Genomic DNA, 15,301 nt, shown 5'->3' with positions numbered 1-15,301 from the left:
GATAAGAACTTGCGCGCTTACAGCCGGTGGATACGAAGCGTTGTCGGAGAGGAGGGAGCAAACAAGTCTGAAGATCAGGATCGCACAGAGTGACTATCCTAGCGCAAGACCTCAACTTTCTTTAATTAAAGACATTGTCACAAGAAGGCAACCCCTCCTTCAAGGGGCAGGAAAGAATAAATTGTACATGTACAATGGAGTCGGTGGCATCAATGAACATGGATAGAGCACTGGCAGAAAGGGAGCCACCTCGAAAAAATCTTCTTGATGCTCTGCTGCCAACGTTTGCCGTTAACTCCAGTGAGGGACATTGAGTCCGAAAACATGAACAGCCGGAACATCTCCAGATCCCTGCAGTTTTTGGCAATGACTCGGATTGTGTCACCTGTCAAACCGGTTGGTCAGTGATGCAGCCACAAAAAAAACAGCTCTGTTACTTGATAGCTCGTGTGGCAGCGACAGCGTGAAACGCTTGATCTTCCGAGATCTTGAGGCAAAGATAGCCGCGTCCATGGACGACAGGGCTGGCCAGTCACACAACTCCAAGTGCGACAGGTTGGGCCACTCGCCGAGTTGTCCTATACGCACGTACTTACATCGAGGTTGAATCTCTTCGACCTCAGTCAGCCCAAAGTCGTCGCACCAGCAAACAGCCAGGTTGTCAACTGAGTCAAACGCAGTCCGTTTAGAGACGTCCAGGAATTCGCCACAGCTGCCATTGGGCAGCATCAGGCAATCCTTGCTGGGTCCTTGCAACCACGGAGTGTTCCTTGCTACTCCGACCCTCAGCCTGCTCAAGCTGGAAAGTGAACCCATCAACGCAAAGAACGTGCTTCTTGAAGCGTTTTTCAAGTCGAGACATTCCAGGGCGGTCAAATGCATGGCTACTGGGTGACGAGCAAGGGCTGCCAAGCCACGATCTGATATCTGTTTGAAATCAGGGGGAAAAACAACTCAGAAAAAAAATGTACTTGGTCCTCGTCTAGATCCAAGCTCTTTAAACAAGGCAAATGACTCGAGCTTAAATTCCGAAACACTTCATCTGCACAACCAGGAATTTCGGATGCGACAAGACTTAGAGATTCCAATCTGTGATGGATGGTGAGCAGGAGCCGGCCCTGCACAAGATGGAGAGAAGCTGACCTGGTGCAGTGTGTGAAGAGATTCAAGACTCCTTCAGTAGGAAAGGTGCAGGCGCGCAGCCTCAATGACGTCAAGTTGGAAAAGGACAGTTTGGAGATGCAGTCCAGAATCTGTGGATCCTGCGAAACGATCAATGCTAGCGATGCAGTCTGTGACACGTACATATTCTGTGAAAAGATTAAGTCCCAACGAATTCAAACTGGAAAGCTGGGAAAGAATCAGACTAGCAGGCTCCCTGGCTACTCCGTCGAGTTCGTTGTGAACAGACAAATTCACTCCACTCAGAGACGACAAGTTTGGGCAACGATCCCATAAGTAGGCGAGTTGAGAGTGTGTTGCTAGTATCTCGTGGCAGCAGACGCTCCTCAGGTTTGGGCAATTGTCTGCCAGTTCGACGAGACTGTGCCCCGATATCAGTGTACCCTCCAGGGTGAGAGACTCGAGCGTTGAGATCTTAGCAAGCTCACTTATCGCCACTTGCTTTCCCTCCACACAATTCGAGATGAGGAATCCAGTGAAGGATCTAAGGCTCTGAGAAAAAGCCTTCGAGATCGCCTGCACAGCTTCGAGGGGCAAGAGAAATTCGGTGCAGAAGTGAAGCTCTTCAAGTGAGCAATACCTCTTGAAAAGACTACCCAGGTTCTTCCTCCTCCAGGGGCAATCGTATTGCCCGAGTTCCAAACGCGACGTCAGCCGACAACTCATTCTGACAGTCTGCTGCCATGATCGACACACCTGCGAGGCGCGGGATGCCTCTCGTGGACTGAGGGTCAAGAAAGTTTGGACCAGCAGTTCACCATTGAGCTGAGCCAGCCAAAAGACCCTCTTGCTGCACGTCAACCTACCTCCCTTCAGTCGCTCGAGAGGGCGTTCGCAGTCCCCTGATGCCGAATTGTCTCTCTGACTGTTGGTTTGTGCTCGAGGTCTCAGCTGCGAGCTGCGAGCCACGCTACTCCTCTTGATATGGATGGATGTGCAATCCCCTGTAGTTCCCTCCATCCCAATGCCGAGAGGCAAGCAGCAGAAAGGAAACACAACTTCTCGTGCTACGGCTATAGCTCTACCTAGTGCCTCAAGCAGTAGACTGTTGGCGCGGAAGAGACAAGGAATCCTCACTCAGCCAAATGTCCTCAGGAGGCCAGCACGAGCTCGCGAGTGCATGGAGGCGGTATCAGGCGCCTTTCAACGATCCACTTGTGACAGGGGGCTGGAGACGGCAGAGATGAGCTTGTGGGACGAGGATGAGGTTGTCTGAGGAGGAGCAGAGGGAGCGGAGAAGGAGGAAGAGCCCTCTCGAACGGGAGGGCACACGATTTGGAAGAAGGGGTGGGGGCTGCCTGGGGGGGTATGCTTTCTAGACGAATTCATGGAGCCTGCCATCAGCTGTAACCGCTATTATACAAAATAATAGTTAAGTAAATAATTTATATATATAATTTCAAATTTTAACTACAAAGTTTAGTCAGTAATTCACCACCCAAAGATTTCATAATACCCTTGTCGACAAAAACTTTACCCTTCTGGACCCGCGCCCCCTGACGCGACTGGCGCCACCTGGCGGAAAGCCGCTGGCACAAACTTTATCACCCCCACCCTCATAAAAAGTACCCTACCCCCGTATTGGTCAAATGGAGAGTCATGATGGTACAACCTATCGAATATGATATCTCAATCACTACTCAAAATGGGCATGTATATGACAATACCCCGAAAAATACTCAAATTATATGATACTACCCGTGTAATTTCACTACCCCTACCACAATTTGGATCTTTCGAAATGCCACCAAGAAAAAAAAACAGTACCCCATCCTCAAGTACCCCTGGAATCAATCGTCAAATCACCCCTTCTGGAAGCTATCAGCCACATAACCTACGATGCACTTCGAAACTACAACCGTTGGACTAAACGTTACAAACCAACCGGCATTGCCGTTACAGAAGTACGTTGGTAATACGTTACATGATCCCTTATTAGAGCCATGAACTTCTAAAAGGCTTGTCCAGCGGATGAACCGGTACTTCCAAGGCTAGTTTTGTGGAATCGAGGGGGGTGCCGTCCAGATCGTTTGAGATCCAAGGGGGTGGGGGGTGGTCAGCGTTTGATTCAACTGAAGCGAGAATGGTGCAGAGGGCGAGCAAATGCGCGAAGGAGAAGTACAAGAAGATGAATGAAGTCATGCAGGGCGGTGCAGTGACAAGTGAACATTGACCCTGAAGCAAGAGAGCTGGTGTGCCGAAGTTGAGATGCTCTTAGAACAATCGAGGGAGAATAATTAGATTAGCCTGTGGATGCTTTCGAAAGTTAGACCGGAGTAATCTGGTGCATGAAAGGTTGGTGGTTGCAGATAGACTTGCGCATAGCCATCTGCGATAATCGAAGAAGATAGGCAATTGTGTCAATGAGTGGAGCAGATGTGACTCTTTTACTTGGCTTGCTTGTTCCCATAGGCATGAGATTTCTCAACGGGGAAAATGAAAGAGTAGCTAACAACCAGCGCCCTTCCCAAACACGACAATTAGAAAATATCTACATTCTTGTGACCACAAGATTTGCTTAACGGTTGTTTTTCCAGCAACACCAAGATGGAATTCCTATACACAAGGCAGCAGATGGAGGGGTACAAGGGGTACAATGCCAGGGTGAAGATCGGGAACTGGAGCGAAGACATGGAGCTTGAAGCGGTATGGAGAGAGGGAGGATAACATTGTTTCAAGGACTCATAGACCTCTTGCAGGCCAGATTGAAGAATTTCCTGTTGAAGAAGGACAGGGGGGAGCTGAAAAGCACACAGGCAGAGCAGCGGTTCGCGCATGCGCTGCAGCCAGTTGAGCTAAAGCCCAAGGCGAATGATGGCTACGTTCACTTCGGTGACGTCATCATGCTCTTCAACCAGGCGACCGACGGGTGCCTGGCATGCGACCCCCAGGAGAATCTCTCCGACGAATCTTTCGCCACGACCTCCACGTGGTACACTGAGCCATGTGCAAGGAACACGTTCGAGATCAAGAGGTGAGGGGGAGCTGGTGCGTGCGGGCAGGAGGAGAGGAAGTGATGGAAGATGTGCAGGTGGGAGGGGAGGGGAGACAAGAAGGACGCGATGTTCGACTTCCAGGACGACATAGTGCATTTCGGGCAGAAGATCCAGATCAAGTGCAACCCGCTCATCACCGGGGGGGAGAACGCCTTCCTAACGTCCTACCCCAAGACTCCCACGTCCTACTCAAGGTACACGCGGAACCAGGAGGTGGCCATGAGCCTCAACGGAGGATGGTCGTCCGTGTGGGAGATCCAGTACCTGGACCCCCAGTTCAAGATGGAGATGGAGGGTCAGGCGGTTCCTACCAACGCCCCTCTTGCTATCCTGCACTGCAGCACCCACCAGCACTTGGCGTCCAACGTGGTAAAGTACAGGAATGACTTTGGGACTGAGTACGAGATGTTCTGCAAGACGTTCAACGACATCATGAAGGGGCAGCTGGGCACGAGGGACAGGACGATGCTGGAAGAGTGCAACCGATGGTGCTTCGTGTCGAGCATCCCGTCTGAGGAGGATGCGATTGCTCAGGAGCAGGAGCAGGAGGCTGAGAGGCGGGAGGAGGAGGAGGAGGAGAACGCCAACGGCAATTGATGCCAATTTGTGTTGTTGGTGGAAGACCAGAACTGCTGATGCCCGACATTATCCATCGTTTGTACAGTTGCTTGAGAGATTTGCTTCCTTTTGGTTATATTAGATTAAACAAGAAAAACTCTATCAAATGCGCGGAAGCCTGACCAGCCTTTCACGTTGCTACCCAATATCCGCTATGATGTTATGAATATGAGAGAGAACATCAGTCACCCAATGTGGTCTACTCTCCCTTGCCATACGTCACTGTCTTGGTCCCATCGGGAGCAAAACGGCATCTTGTCTTGTCTGGGAAGACAACTTCGCGCGAGCCGTCGGGAAAGTGTCGCTCCATCTGGTTGTTGGGGAAGTGAATGAGCTGGGTACCGTCCTTGTAGGTGATGTGAGTTGTGTTTGCGTCCCTGCAGTGAGAGGAGGGAGGGGTCAGTGAGAGGAGAACCTGATTGGTCAAAGAAGTACAGGTAACTGCAAGGAGGTAGGGAGGTAGGGAGCGAGGTAGGGAGAGATGGAGGGAGGGAGGGAATAGAGTTGAGAATGGGCGGGGTAATCAAGTCATCTCACCGGTAAAAGTAAGTTGAGCTCCCGTCAGGACAATCTTCCTTGATGTCTCCGTTGGGAAACTTGGTGATCCTCCTCCCATCGGGCAGAAAATCTTTCACACTGCCATTGCGGTAGGTGATGGAGTTCACGTCCCGATTGGACGCCTCCTGTCCTCTCTCCTCCTCGCCCTCCATCACCAGCTCGTTGAGTTTCGCTTGCGCTTCCAGCATGCTCTCTGTGCCCCTCTGCTCTGATGAGGAGATAGACATGTTGGGCGGCGTCGATTTCCTCACCTTCCCCGCTGTTGCCTGCGGATTTTGGGTCGAGGAGGACAAGGAGTGGGCATGTTGTCGAACATCGTGCTCCTGCTCCCTGCGCCGCATCCTGCCGTCCAGCAGAATCGGCTCATCCCCTGTCGCCATTTTCGACTTGAGCTCTTCGTTCTCCTCCTGCGCACCGTCAGTATGCAAGCGTCCCAACGATCCTGTCAGACCTGAAGTCTATCAACCGCCCTCCTCAACTTGTCGATGTTCATGTTCAGGACAGATTCTCTCGCGTACGCTTCTTGCTTCTGTTTCCTCAGCTCGCCCTGGCACACATGTCAGACACGATACGGCATGGCTGCACAGGCCACACCGTCAGGTACTCGACCTCCTTCTTGAGCTTCTCGACTCCCTTGTGCTTGTTGATCGCATCGCTCTGTCTGTCACGAATCCTCATCCTCTGAATCACTTTCTCCATCTCCTTCCCCTTCTCATTCTCTATCCGCGCTTCCGCCGCCGCCAACCTGCCACACAGACTACGTGAGCATGGCAAACAGCCCCCCGCAGCAGCGTCACTTCATCTCGTAGTTCTGCTCCAGCTGCTCCAGCTGGGTCCTGAGCGTCTCCACCTGCTCCTTGAGCACGATGTTCTCTTGTGTGGATGACGCGAGCTGCCCTTGGATCGCCTGACGACAGAGTCATCCCCTCCATCGTCTCCTCCTCCTGCTCCCTCCACACCTGGAGGAGGGGAGAGAAGTCGATGGCAGAGGCTTCAATTTTGCTGTGGTCGCCCAGGTCTCGCGTGTTCTCTAGGGCTCTCTGCTTCTCCTCGATCACACCACGGGAGGAGGGGGAGCGGATCTGCTCCACTGACATCACTGGTCTCACTGGACTTCCAAGGTTCTTCCCCTTGGCGAGCAGGACTGGCCTCTGTAAGTCCGACATCCTTTTCCCCTCTGGGCAGGATGCATAGCTTGCATCCACAGTCCTGCACGACTCCAATGAGTCCTGTCTCTCTTGCTGTTTCTGCCGTCCCCTCTGCATTACTTTCCTATCACCCTTCTTGAGATACATAGAGGCGTAGGACACTCTCGGGTATATGTCGTCCTGATCATACAGAGTATCATCTCCGTTGATTGAACCGGCTTCCTCCTCCTCCTCCTCCTCCTCGTCATAGTCGTCGCAGTCTTCTCTTGTCTTCGAATGTGTAAGTTTTAATGTCCTGTTTGTTGGCCGTCCTTTCACACTGCTTCCTTGCGTGCTAGCACTGATCTCAACCTTCCTTGAGTAGGAAGACCCAAGTCTCCCTCCTCCCTGCCGGAGAAAGTCTTTCTTGCCCAACATGCTCATCAACAACAGGTAATGTTCATCTACATTGTCTTCTCCATGCCTTCCAGTACCATTCGGCTGCTCTGCCGCATCCTCCCCATCACCATCGCCTCTCTCGTTGCCCTCCACCCTCTCGCCATGTTTGAAACTGAACGATGATTGGTACCAGGCCCGCCTCGTGAATTATTCATCTTCGTGCGCCGGTGCGGGCCTGGTCTTGTTGTTTTAACTCAAAAGGTTTTAAAAAAAATACCAGGGTGGGGTTGGAATCGTACGGGTCCTTTAATGCTGAAAATAAAGAATAAATGACGGGTAGGGGTACTCATTATCAAGAGGGAACCTGGTCAAATGCGCCCCGGTCATGCGTGCAATGACGATGACTGGAAAGATGGGGAAAGAGGGCAGAGACGAAGAGTAGTTGTGGGCATGCTTCAGTGCGAAGCTTTTGCGATCTATCCAGGCGCACATGTGCGCCTGCCTGTTTGTGGCTCATAGAAAACACGTTGATACGAGTGAAACATGTTTGCTGCTCGGTAGAAAAGAATGGGGTTAGAAGCAGATGCATTATTCTCCGTATGAGAAGATTCCATAATGGCATTTATCGATATCTTACAGGATTTGCCCTGAATGTGATATCCCAAAACCGACCTGACTGCTGCTTCGCTCAGGAACAAATGAAGACCCCATTGTTGCAAGAAGTTGAGGCTTGTCCAACTGCCCTGACCTTCCTGGAGCAGCACATGGACGCCCACCTCCATTCAACCCTGATGCTGGAACAGTTCAGCCCACTCCTGCCGTCAATGTCCAGTACACGACAAAGCAGGCAACAACCATCCATCACACCTTTGCTGCGCCGGAAGACTTGCGTGAAAGCATGTAAGTGTTGTTTCCTGATGTTACGTCTCCATTATTTTGAATTCTGCCATCATGATATCATATTGTTTCGACGAAGATCTTATTGTTTGCTGGCTCACAGGATTCAAAACAGAAGCAACCAGGAAGGGAATGTGATTGTCCATGTCCACAGCCATCGACATCTCTTTCCGAACCACGCCCAACCTCAAGAGAGCATGTGCTGCCCGCTCATTGTGTTTGCTTTGGGTTTCTCCATGCCAATGATATGGCTCCTGGGGTGTTGCTACATCGACAGCCCGAGCAGGAATGTTAGAATTCTAGCAAAGGCATCTGTCTTGATGTTTGCCATCTCAGTCGCAACAAGTGCGATAGTTGTCTTTCATATATGGGATCGAACTGGGCACTGGCCTTGGGAAAGACATTGAGTCAAGATGTGTAGATGAAATAGAAATCCAACAACTCACAGCGAGGCTTTGATGAAGCAGAAAACGATAGAGGAAGCTTTCCGTCGAACACATTCTGTGGCATTACAAGTGTTCAACGGGAGTATTTTCATCGTTGAAGAATAATAAACATGAAACCAATGACTCGCCCAGCCCACGTTCCGAGCATACAGGAAGATGTGAAATCGGTCACTGTCCCTCTAAAAAATTGAACTTTTTTTCTTTATTTAATTTTTTCTTTGTTTTTAAAGATTGCTATGTACACAACGTATATTTCTTTCCTGAGAGCTACAGATAAATGTTTCAAAAGAATCTTCTTGAGGACTTGACCCTGATTGATGAAAAAGCTCATCGAATTTCAGATCAAACCTCCTGAGTCCTTCAGTAAGATCACGTGCGACTGAACCATGAACTACGAACAGAAAAATCACTTCTGGTTCGTCGATTACTTTTCATCACGGATCATTGCATGAGCAGTCTGCGCAAGTTGGGCAAGCAGTCCAGCTCCAATTGATTCGTCGATGTCGCAAACATCGGGGTCGCTGTCAGTTGCTAAAGCCAACTGACCGCGAAGTTTCTTATTCTCTGCCAACAGGCTTTCAAGCCTCAAAGCAAGAGCAGCCTTCTCCTGTTCAAGAACATCGACTCGACACTCCAGGGTCTCAAGATGATGTTTCTTGCGCTGCCTGGATTGCTGAGCTGAAGCACGGTTCTTCTCCCTGCGGCGCTGTTTCTTGACCGAGACTGGATCAGCGTCTGAGTCGTGCTGACTATCCTTAGGTGAAAACATGATGGAAGAGCTGCCTCGCTTCTTGCTCCCATTTCCTGCGAGTATTATGGTGGCTAACGAGGAAGCTGCGTCTATCTCATCCCCACGGTAATCGCCTCGAGGCATTTCCCCGTCACTGTGCTGGCTGCCACCAGAAGAGAAGTCGGAGTCATGCTTGTCCGCAGTGGACGCATTGCTTGTACGATCCTCTTCTGTTGACATCAACAAATTCTTGCTGGCATATTCTGCCTTGGCTTTGACTGGGAGGTTTTTGTTCGGCGAACCCCGGCTAACCTATAATACAGCATCAGAAGGACTGCCGCGTTTTCAAAGAGGAACTCCTCACCCTTCTTGAGGATTCACGGAGGCGTGACGGTGTCTCTTCTGCTGGCCCAGGTCGTGTCATTGCAGCGGTAACAACAACCTGGGCCAGCGAAGGAGGGCGGGTGAAAGGAGGACAACCTTCGAGGTTTCAAGTCTGCCTGTAGGAACACGTCATCACCAGGCAAGCACAGGTCATCTCGACAAAAACGGGGAGACGAGAGGGATACATTGTCAGCGAAAGATGCGAGACTGGTCACACGACTATGGACAACCACAACCATGAAATGTGCGCGCCTCCACTTACGTTTCTTGTCGCACGGGTTGGGGGGCCGCAAGAGTGCGAGCTACGGGCTTGCCACGTGGAACGAAGGCGAGGGGGCCAAGATCAATATTCAAAAGGAAGACTGTATCGGACTCCAATGCTCTTCAGTTTGATTGGAGGAGCACAAGGTGAAGCGGCGGATCACTGATCTACTACGAGGCAGCTGCGGTCCACAAAAGGGAGCGAAAACTGGCAAACCAAAAGTCCAGTCAGAGATAATTCAGAGAGGAAACACTTCAAAAACGGAATCTTAGCGCAAAGAGACGAAGGAAGAGAAGCGAGGATGAGGTATTCGCGGGAGGGGGCAGCATTGCGCGGGGCCATGTAGTAGCCCTTGAGATGGCCTCACCGCATGTGCGACGCGGGAAGTTTGCACCCTGCAGTCGCACTGTGTAGGGGTAGGTGGAGACGTAAGGGTGGGGTGTTTTCTCTACGCTGGAAATCGCTGATGTAGGTGGGTAGTAGCAGTGATTTATGCGGGTCCCTGAACGGATTCGTGTCTGAGGTGTGGGGTACTATACATCTGAACGATCTCTCAGGGTAGGGTAGTAGAATTCCAGAGCCAGATGGTCACATTGGGTGGGGTAGTACAAAAAAAGGGTCTGTGTCACAAAGGGTAGTGATCAATTCAAAGGACACAGGTCATCTCCATTTTCCTAGTCGAAGAACATTGAAATGAAGGCGCTTGAATGCATATGCTCGGACAGGATTGAGAATTTCTCTAAGGGGAGGGTGGGGGTACTTCAGTGCTGGAATTCGTAGTGTTGAGGATTAAGGTAGGGTGGTGTCATGCAACAACGAGGTAGGGTAGGACAATGCACAAATGGGGGGGAGATGGGGGATGATCGGACCCATGAGACTTATTAGGGAAATAGGGGTAGGGTGATGGAGAATCTGAAGTGGAGGGCTATGTGAGGTGATCAGGGTGGGGTACTGGAAGAAAAGAAAAGGGTAGTGCTGACACCATGATGCTGAGTACTCGGGCAAAGCCGTATGGTTTGGGGTGATGCCGAATTGATTATGGTTTGAATTGAGATTTATTATGAAGGGTGGCAATAGAACAAGGGATCCTGTGAAGCCTTAATGAAAAGGGGGGCTGGAAGAAATCGAAAGGGGTAGAGAGTTCCGCAACGAAAGGGTGGGGTGCATTAGGTCATTTTGAAAGGGGTGTCGGGGGTAGGGCTTCCCTTGGAGGCCAGGTAGTTGCTGCGGCCTCCGAAGATGATAATTAAGACCACCTCACCCCTCACGTGTATCCCAGTTTTTGCAACCTGGCATACCAAGGGTAACCTTTCCATCGAGTGAGACCAGGGTAAAATCGAGCATAGGCTGCTGCAAGCATGAATCAAAGAGCAAGAGGACCCCTCAGTAGCTCTGATGCCTGCAATCCGCCTACCCCGACGGATTCTATTGAGTTGGAAATCGTGGTGGGGTGCTTCAAAATCCTCTTCCTACCGGTCTGCTTCAATGAAATTGAACCCGTATCCAGAGGTTTCAATGGTGCAATGGTAGGGGTGCTCAACTTGGTTGCAGTGTGCTGACGTAAGCGGGGGTGATCTTAATTAGAGCAGAATTGTCTTGAGGGTGGGGGTGGTGTTGGCGGGGGCCTCAAGTTCTCCTTGCACGGATGTAGGTGGGGGTACCGAAGTCTGGCATATAGGCAGGTGCGTGATTTCATAGGTACAGTCTTGGTACCGGTGATCAGAGGGGTCCTTTAATCGAATTTCATGGGTGGGGTCTATCTCAGATCTAGGGGGTGGGTACCTTTAACCCCTTTTTCGGGGTTATAAAAATCTTCTACGACCTGGTTCTAGAATGTCTACGAGTAAAAAGAGCAAGCTAGGACCACATCTCTTTTAAGTTTTAAAAAGTGCTTCACGGTTACAATATCTCGCAAGATCTCCACAAACTGTAACGGCGTAGCCGGCCCCGGGCCCGGAGCCTGAGTGACTGCGCACTGAGTGCTGCCGGGCGCCGCCGCCTCGAGTCGGGCGGCCGCCGCCGCCCCGGCCCGGCGCTGAGCCGCATCCAGGCTGATCGACTCACAGAGTCAGTCATCGACTCTTTACTCATCAGTATTGGCGGCCCAAGCAAACGTTGGCTCGGCCGAACAGTTGACGGCCGCGGCGGTCCAATCACAAATCCGAAGTGATCGGGAGTCGCGAGTCGGGACCCTGTGATCGGACGGTCGGACCGTGTGCCCGGCACCGGCCCCCGGCCGCCGACCCCGCCGGCGGTACCGTACGGTAGCCTGGGCTGGTCCGGCGACGGTCAGTGCTTGTCACAAGCCTTCAACGGGCCCGACGAGCGGCTGAGCCGCGCACCGTGGCACCGTACGGTAGACTCCGATCACATGGAATGACTCCCGTACGACGGTCGGGGGCCGGACTCCGAGGTCGGACTCGGGAGGCTAGGGCCGACTCGCCGACTCTCGAGTCGGTGACTCAGGCAGGTTGGCCGCTTATCCGGAACTGACTCGCCAAAAGCCTACTTACGCCGGGTTCCGCTTCAAGTCACGAGTCACTGAACGGTTCGGCCACGGCAGTCAGTGAGCCTCCGGGGCCGCCCGAGTCAACCGTTCCTGAACGGTTCCGCCGCGAGGCTCCGTCACTCGCTGAGGCACGGTGCCTTTTACTCAAAGTTAAGTTAAAAATCAGTACTACCGTCGGTGCGAGGACAATCAGAGTCACGTGGCAACACTGAGTAGTAGCCGCTAGTAGCCTTCAACGCCGGGCCCTGGGGATCGGATCGGACCGTCCCCGGGCGTCACCTGAGTAGTACGCCGCGCCCGGCGGCGGCGGCGGCGGCGGCCGGCGCGGCCGCGGGGTGACTCATGAATTGAACAATTCGGAAAGAAGTTCGGAACTCAGTTGGGAAAGTTCCTGCCCGCCGCAGTACTACGGTACCGGCGTCTCGTTGAACCATGAACCGTCACAGTCACTCCGAGCCTCTCGGAGGGCCGGGCCGCCCCCCCGAGTCCACGCCGTACCGTCACGGTGATCCAAACATCGGAACTTGCAGTACTTCTATGATGCTACACGTGGCCGGGGCCGCCGTACAGTCTATTACTGAACTTCGAAAGTCTCCAGTCTCTCAGCGATCTAGAACTTCACAAACAGATCTACTCCCCGCAACACAATCCTTTCAAAAGCTGCTTGTAAGCCCTCCCCCGAAGAGAAAAAGCTTGGATGAGAAAAACGTTCTCCTTGGTCCAACTTTAGCATCTTGCAGATCTCGTTGCATTCGTGGTTCTCAAAGAATTTCTTCATGCCAACCTCCCCGTAATCACCTCTGCCAAAGTTCATTGATGTGAGGTTGGAATGGATCTGCGCATCAGTGTAAGTGCAGTCCACACCCTGTATATCGCAAAGCATGAGCCGCCCGCTTGAAATCTTCCAGGAGAAGTGGGAGAGGGCAGGAGGGATGATGTCAGTCGTCAGCACCTGCGTGGGAAGTCATTGCTCCTGTTGTCAACAGGAAGGCGGTATCGATTAAATGAAGGGAGGTAGATGACAGTAGATGAAGAGAGCTACGGCATTACATGTCCGAAGTTGTCGTTGTGCTTCCTGTAGTCCCCTTCCAAGAAGGCCTCAACGTTTGAGGCCATCCCGTCCTTGAGCTTGAGCACTTTCACCGGAAGAAAATTCACTTCCTGTTTGGCTCCCTCCTGCCCCAACTGCAAGTTGAACTCGTCCGCGAACATCTGCGCGACATGCTGGGAGCGAGTCAGCTATTAAGAAATGGTTGAAAGTATCCATGCTCGCCTGACCTGCTGCAACACCTCCCGGAAGTAATCCCTGACATGCTCCTCGCATTCGCCTCCTCCACTGGTCAGCCCGGTCGTGAACTGTTTCGAGAGCTGCTCGCTCTCAACCAAGTTAAGGGCATCCAGTTGAGAAAGCTTGAGCCTCTTACATTCCCGTTGCCCGCCCACAGAGTACGGTTTGCTACTTTCCCACCTTAGCAAGACCTTCCTTGCTGACCATTCTTGTGAAAGTGTGTTGTATTCCAACAAGTTTGCGATCTCTGTCTTCTCCCAGGATCTTATCTCGATGGAGGCATTTTTGCTGTTTGTAATTTCGTACGATTGCCTCCTTGCCTCCTCCGAATCGAACTGCAGGGCTGTGCTGTACATTTTCGCTGCTCGATCGTACTTACCAATGCCTTGCAGGAAATGAGCAAACTTGATCAGGTTCTCTACGTTGGAGGGATTCTCAGACACTCTTTCTTCGTACCACATCTCCTTCTCGTTGTTATCGTGCATGCTGCGGCATGTCAAGAACGATCTTGTTGAGCACTGGCTGACACCTCCCGGGCCCGGCAGAATGAAGCATGAAGCACACTGCAGTAGTGCAAGAAGCAAGATCCTGACGCTTCTGCTACGCATGCTCATGGAGAGTGACGGAAAAGCTTGCCCGGAAGGAGCAACGGATTGCACGCCCTCCTCCACGACTTGTTTGTTCGTCAACAATTCCGCCTACAAATCATGGAGGCGCATCTGAAACTTTCAAGTGACCGTCTGAAAAACTTGTGACTAGTCACACTCCAGTGCCCGTCGGCTGAGTCCCGGTTGAAGCCTTCCGACTCTGAACTGAAGCGCCGGGCCCGGCCCGGGGGCCCGCACTCCAGGCTGGCAGTGGGCCGCGGCCAGCCTCTCGCCGGCCCCGGACTCGGACTCCGCGGCGAGTCAGGACCGAGCCGCCCGGGGGCCAAGTTGGGCCCGCCGGGGGAGCCGCCTCGGAGGATCATGTCGGAATTGAACTTCCTGGCAGTGGCACGGTCACACGGTCCGATCACCCGGTGACGGTCCGAGTCACGGTGCGGCCCGGGCTTAGCATGATGATCGGCGGACTGAGTCACAAATCATTTGAATTTAGTACCGGCCGGGGCCATTCCGACTGAGTCACTTGGCGCTGCCAGTCCGATTCACTGTCACGGCGCCGCGGAATCCGATCACGGCGGGCCGCGCGGCGGCACTCACCGTCGGTGCCGACTCCTGACCGTCGGACTGGCAGTGGCAGCCCGACTCCTCAGCCGCGGCGCGCCCCCCCTCCGCGGTCACAGTGACGGCGGATTGCTGTCGGACAGTGAACTCCAACCCGGGCCGGCGGGCCGGAATGGCAGGCCGGCCGAGAGCGAGTCAGTCCGGCGAGCCTGCCAGGCTGGAGAATCTTTCAATGGCTTACATGCGGCCAGTACTTCACTGATCCGATCATCGTCTAGACTACCACTGGTGACCTACCATGACGCGCATGCGCTACTCGGCCGGGCGAGTCGCGTTAGGCTATCAGCAGCCCGGCGTCAATCATCGGCTACACGCTTGCCGCTCTCTTCTCCTTTAAGGTGCTCGCAGCCAATTCGCTGTTCTTGGGCTTGTTCAGCTTCTCCGCCTTGGCAGCGATGGCGCATGTTGGGCTGCGTGCGAGCAACTCAGAGCAAGTAAGCAAGGCAAAGGAGAGCCATCGGATGGGAAAAAGGAGGGCCTGGGGTGGCGCGGGAGGTCGGCCCGGAAGGACCCCGGGATGAAATTTGATGCAGAGAAGGGGAAGCATGCAAGGAAGGAGCGCACAAGGGAGGAGGAAGGAGGTGGAACTCGGGGCAAAGGTCAGGTCCGCCCAGGACTCACCCCAGCGACTGGCCGCACTGACCCCAGCAATGGTCCTCCAGCTCAAGGTGAATGTCCG

The 15,301-nt window shown here is 52.9% G+C and overlaps 5 protein-coding genes across 5 annotated transcripts; 1 reads left to right on the top strand and 4 right to left on the bottom strand.

The window, feature by feature from the left end:
• Positions 1-381: 381 nt before the first annotated feature.
• Positions 382-2,142, bottom strand: GUITHDRAFT_107003 (hypothetical protein; the record flags this gene model as incomplete). Its single annotated transcript, XM_005834014.1, has 4 exons — positions 382-927; positions 972-1,089; positions 1,144-1,262; positions 1,306-2,142. 4 exons carry the CDS (start codon positions 2,140-2,142, stop codon positions 382-384), a joined length of 1,620 nt encoding a protein of 539 aa, XP_005834071.1.
• A 1,221-nt stretch (positions 2,143-3,363) lies between these two features.
• On the top strand, positions 3,364-4,897 carry GUITHDRAFT_152158 (hypothetical protein). The gene is made up of 3 exons (XM_005834013.1): positions 3,364-3,828; positions 3,882-4,156; positions 4,214-4,897. Exons 1-3 carry the CDS (start codon positions 3,730-3,732, stop codon positions 4,773-4,775), a joined length of 936 nt encoding a protein of 311 aa, XP_005834070.1. The 5' UTR covers positions 3,364-3,729; the 3' UTR covers positions 4,776-4,897.
• A 131-nt stretch (positions 4,898-5,028) lies between these two features.
• On the bottom strand, positions 5,029-5,392 carry GUITHDRAFT_51621 (hypothetical protein; the record flags this gene model as incomplete). Its single annotated transcript, XM_005834012.1, has 2 exons — positions 5,029-5,173; positions 5,334-5,392. Coding segments are annotated over 2 exons (204 nt in total), but the record flags the coding sequence as incomplete, so codon positions are not given.
• A 3,346-nt stretch (positions 5,393-8,738) lies between these two features.
• On the bottom strand, positions 8,739-9,987 carry GUITHDRAFT_152157 (hypothetical protein; the record flags this gene model as incomplete). Its single annotated transcript, XM_005834011.1, has 4 exons — positions 9,967-9,987; positions 9,600-9,806; positions 9,318-9,453; positions 8,739-9,265 (listed from the first exon to the last, which is right to left on the bottom strand). Coding segments are annotated over exons 3-4 (571 nt in total), but the record flags the coding sequence as incomplete, so codon positions are not given.
• A 2,731-nt stretch (positions 9,988-12,718) lies between these two features.
• Positions 12,719-13,224, bottom strand: GUITHDRAFT_69921 (hypothetical protein; the record flags this gene model as incomplete). Its single annotated transcript, XM_005834010.1, has 2 exons — positions 12,719-13,060; positions 13,159-13,224. The coding sequence occupies 2 exons, from the start codon at positions 13,222-13,224 to the stop codon at positions 12,719-12,721; spliced, it is 408 nt and encodes a 135-aa protein (XP_005834067.1).
• Between the last annotated feature and the right edge of the window lie 2,077 nt (positions 13,225-15,301).

Source organism: Guillardia theta (assembly GCF_000315625.1).
Source record: "Guillardia theta CCMP2712 unplaced genomic scaffold GUITHscaffold_27, whole genome shotgun sequence".
In the NCBI taxonomy this organism is placed as follows: domain Eukaryota; class Cryptophyceae; order Pyrenomonadales; family Geminigeraceae; genus Guillardia; species Guillardia theta.
This window is presented reverse-complemented; position numbering and strand designations above follow the sequence as displayed.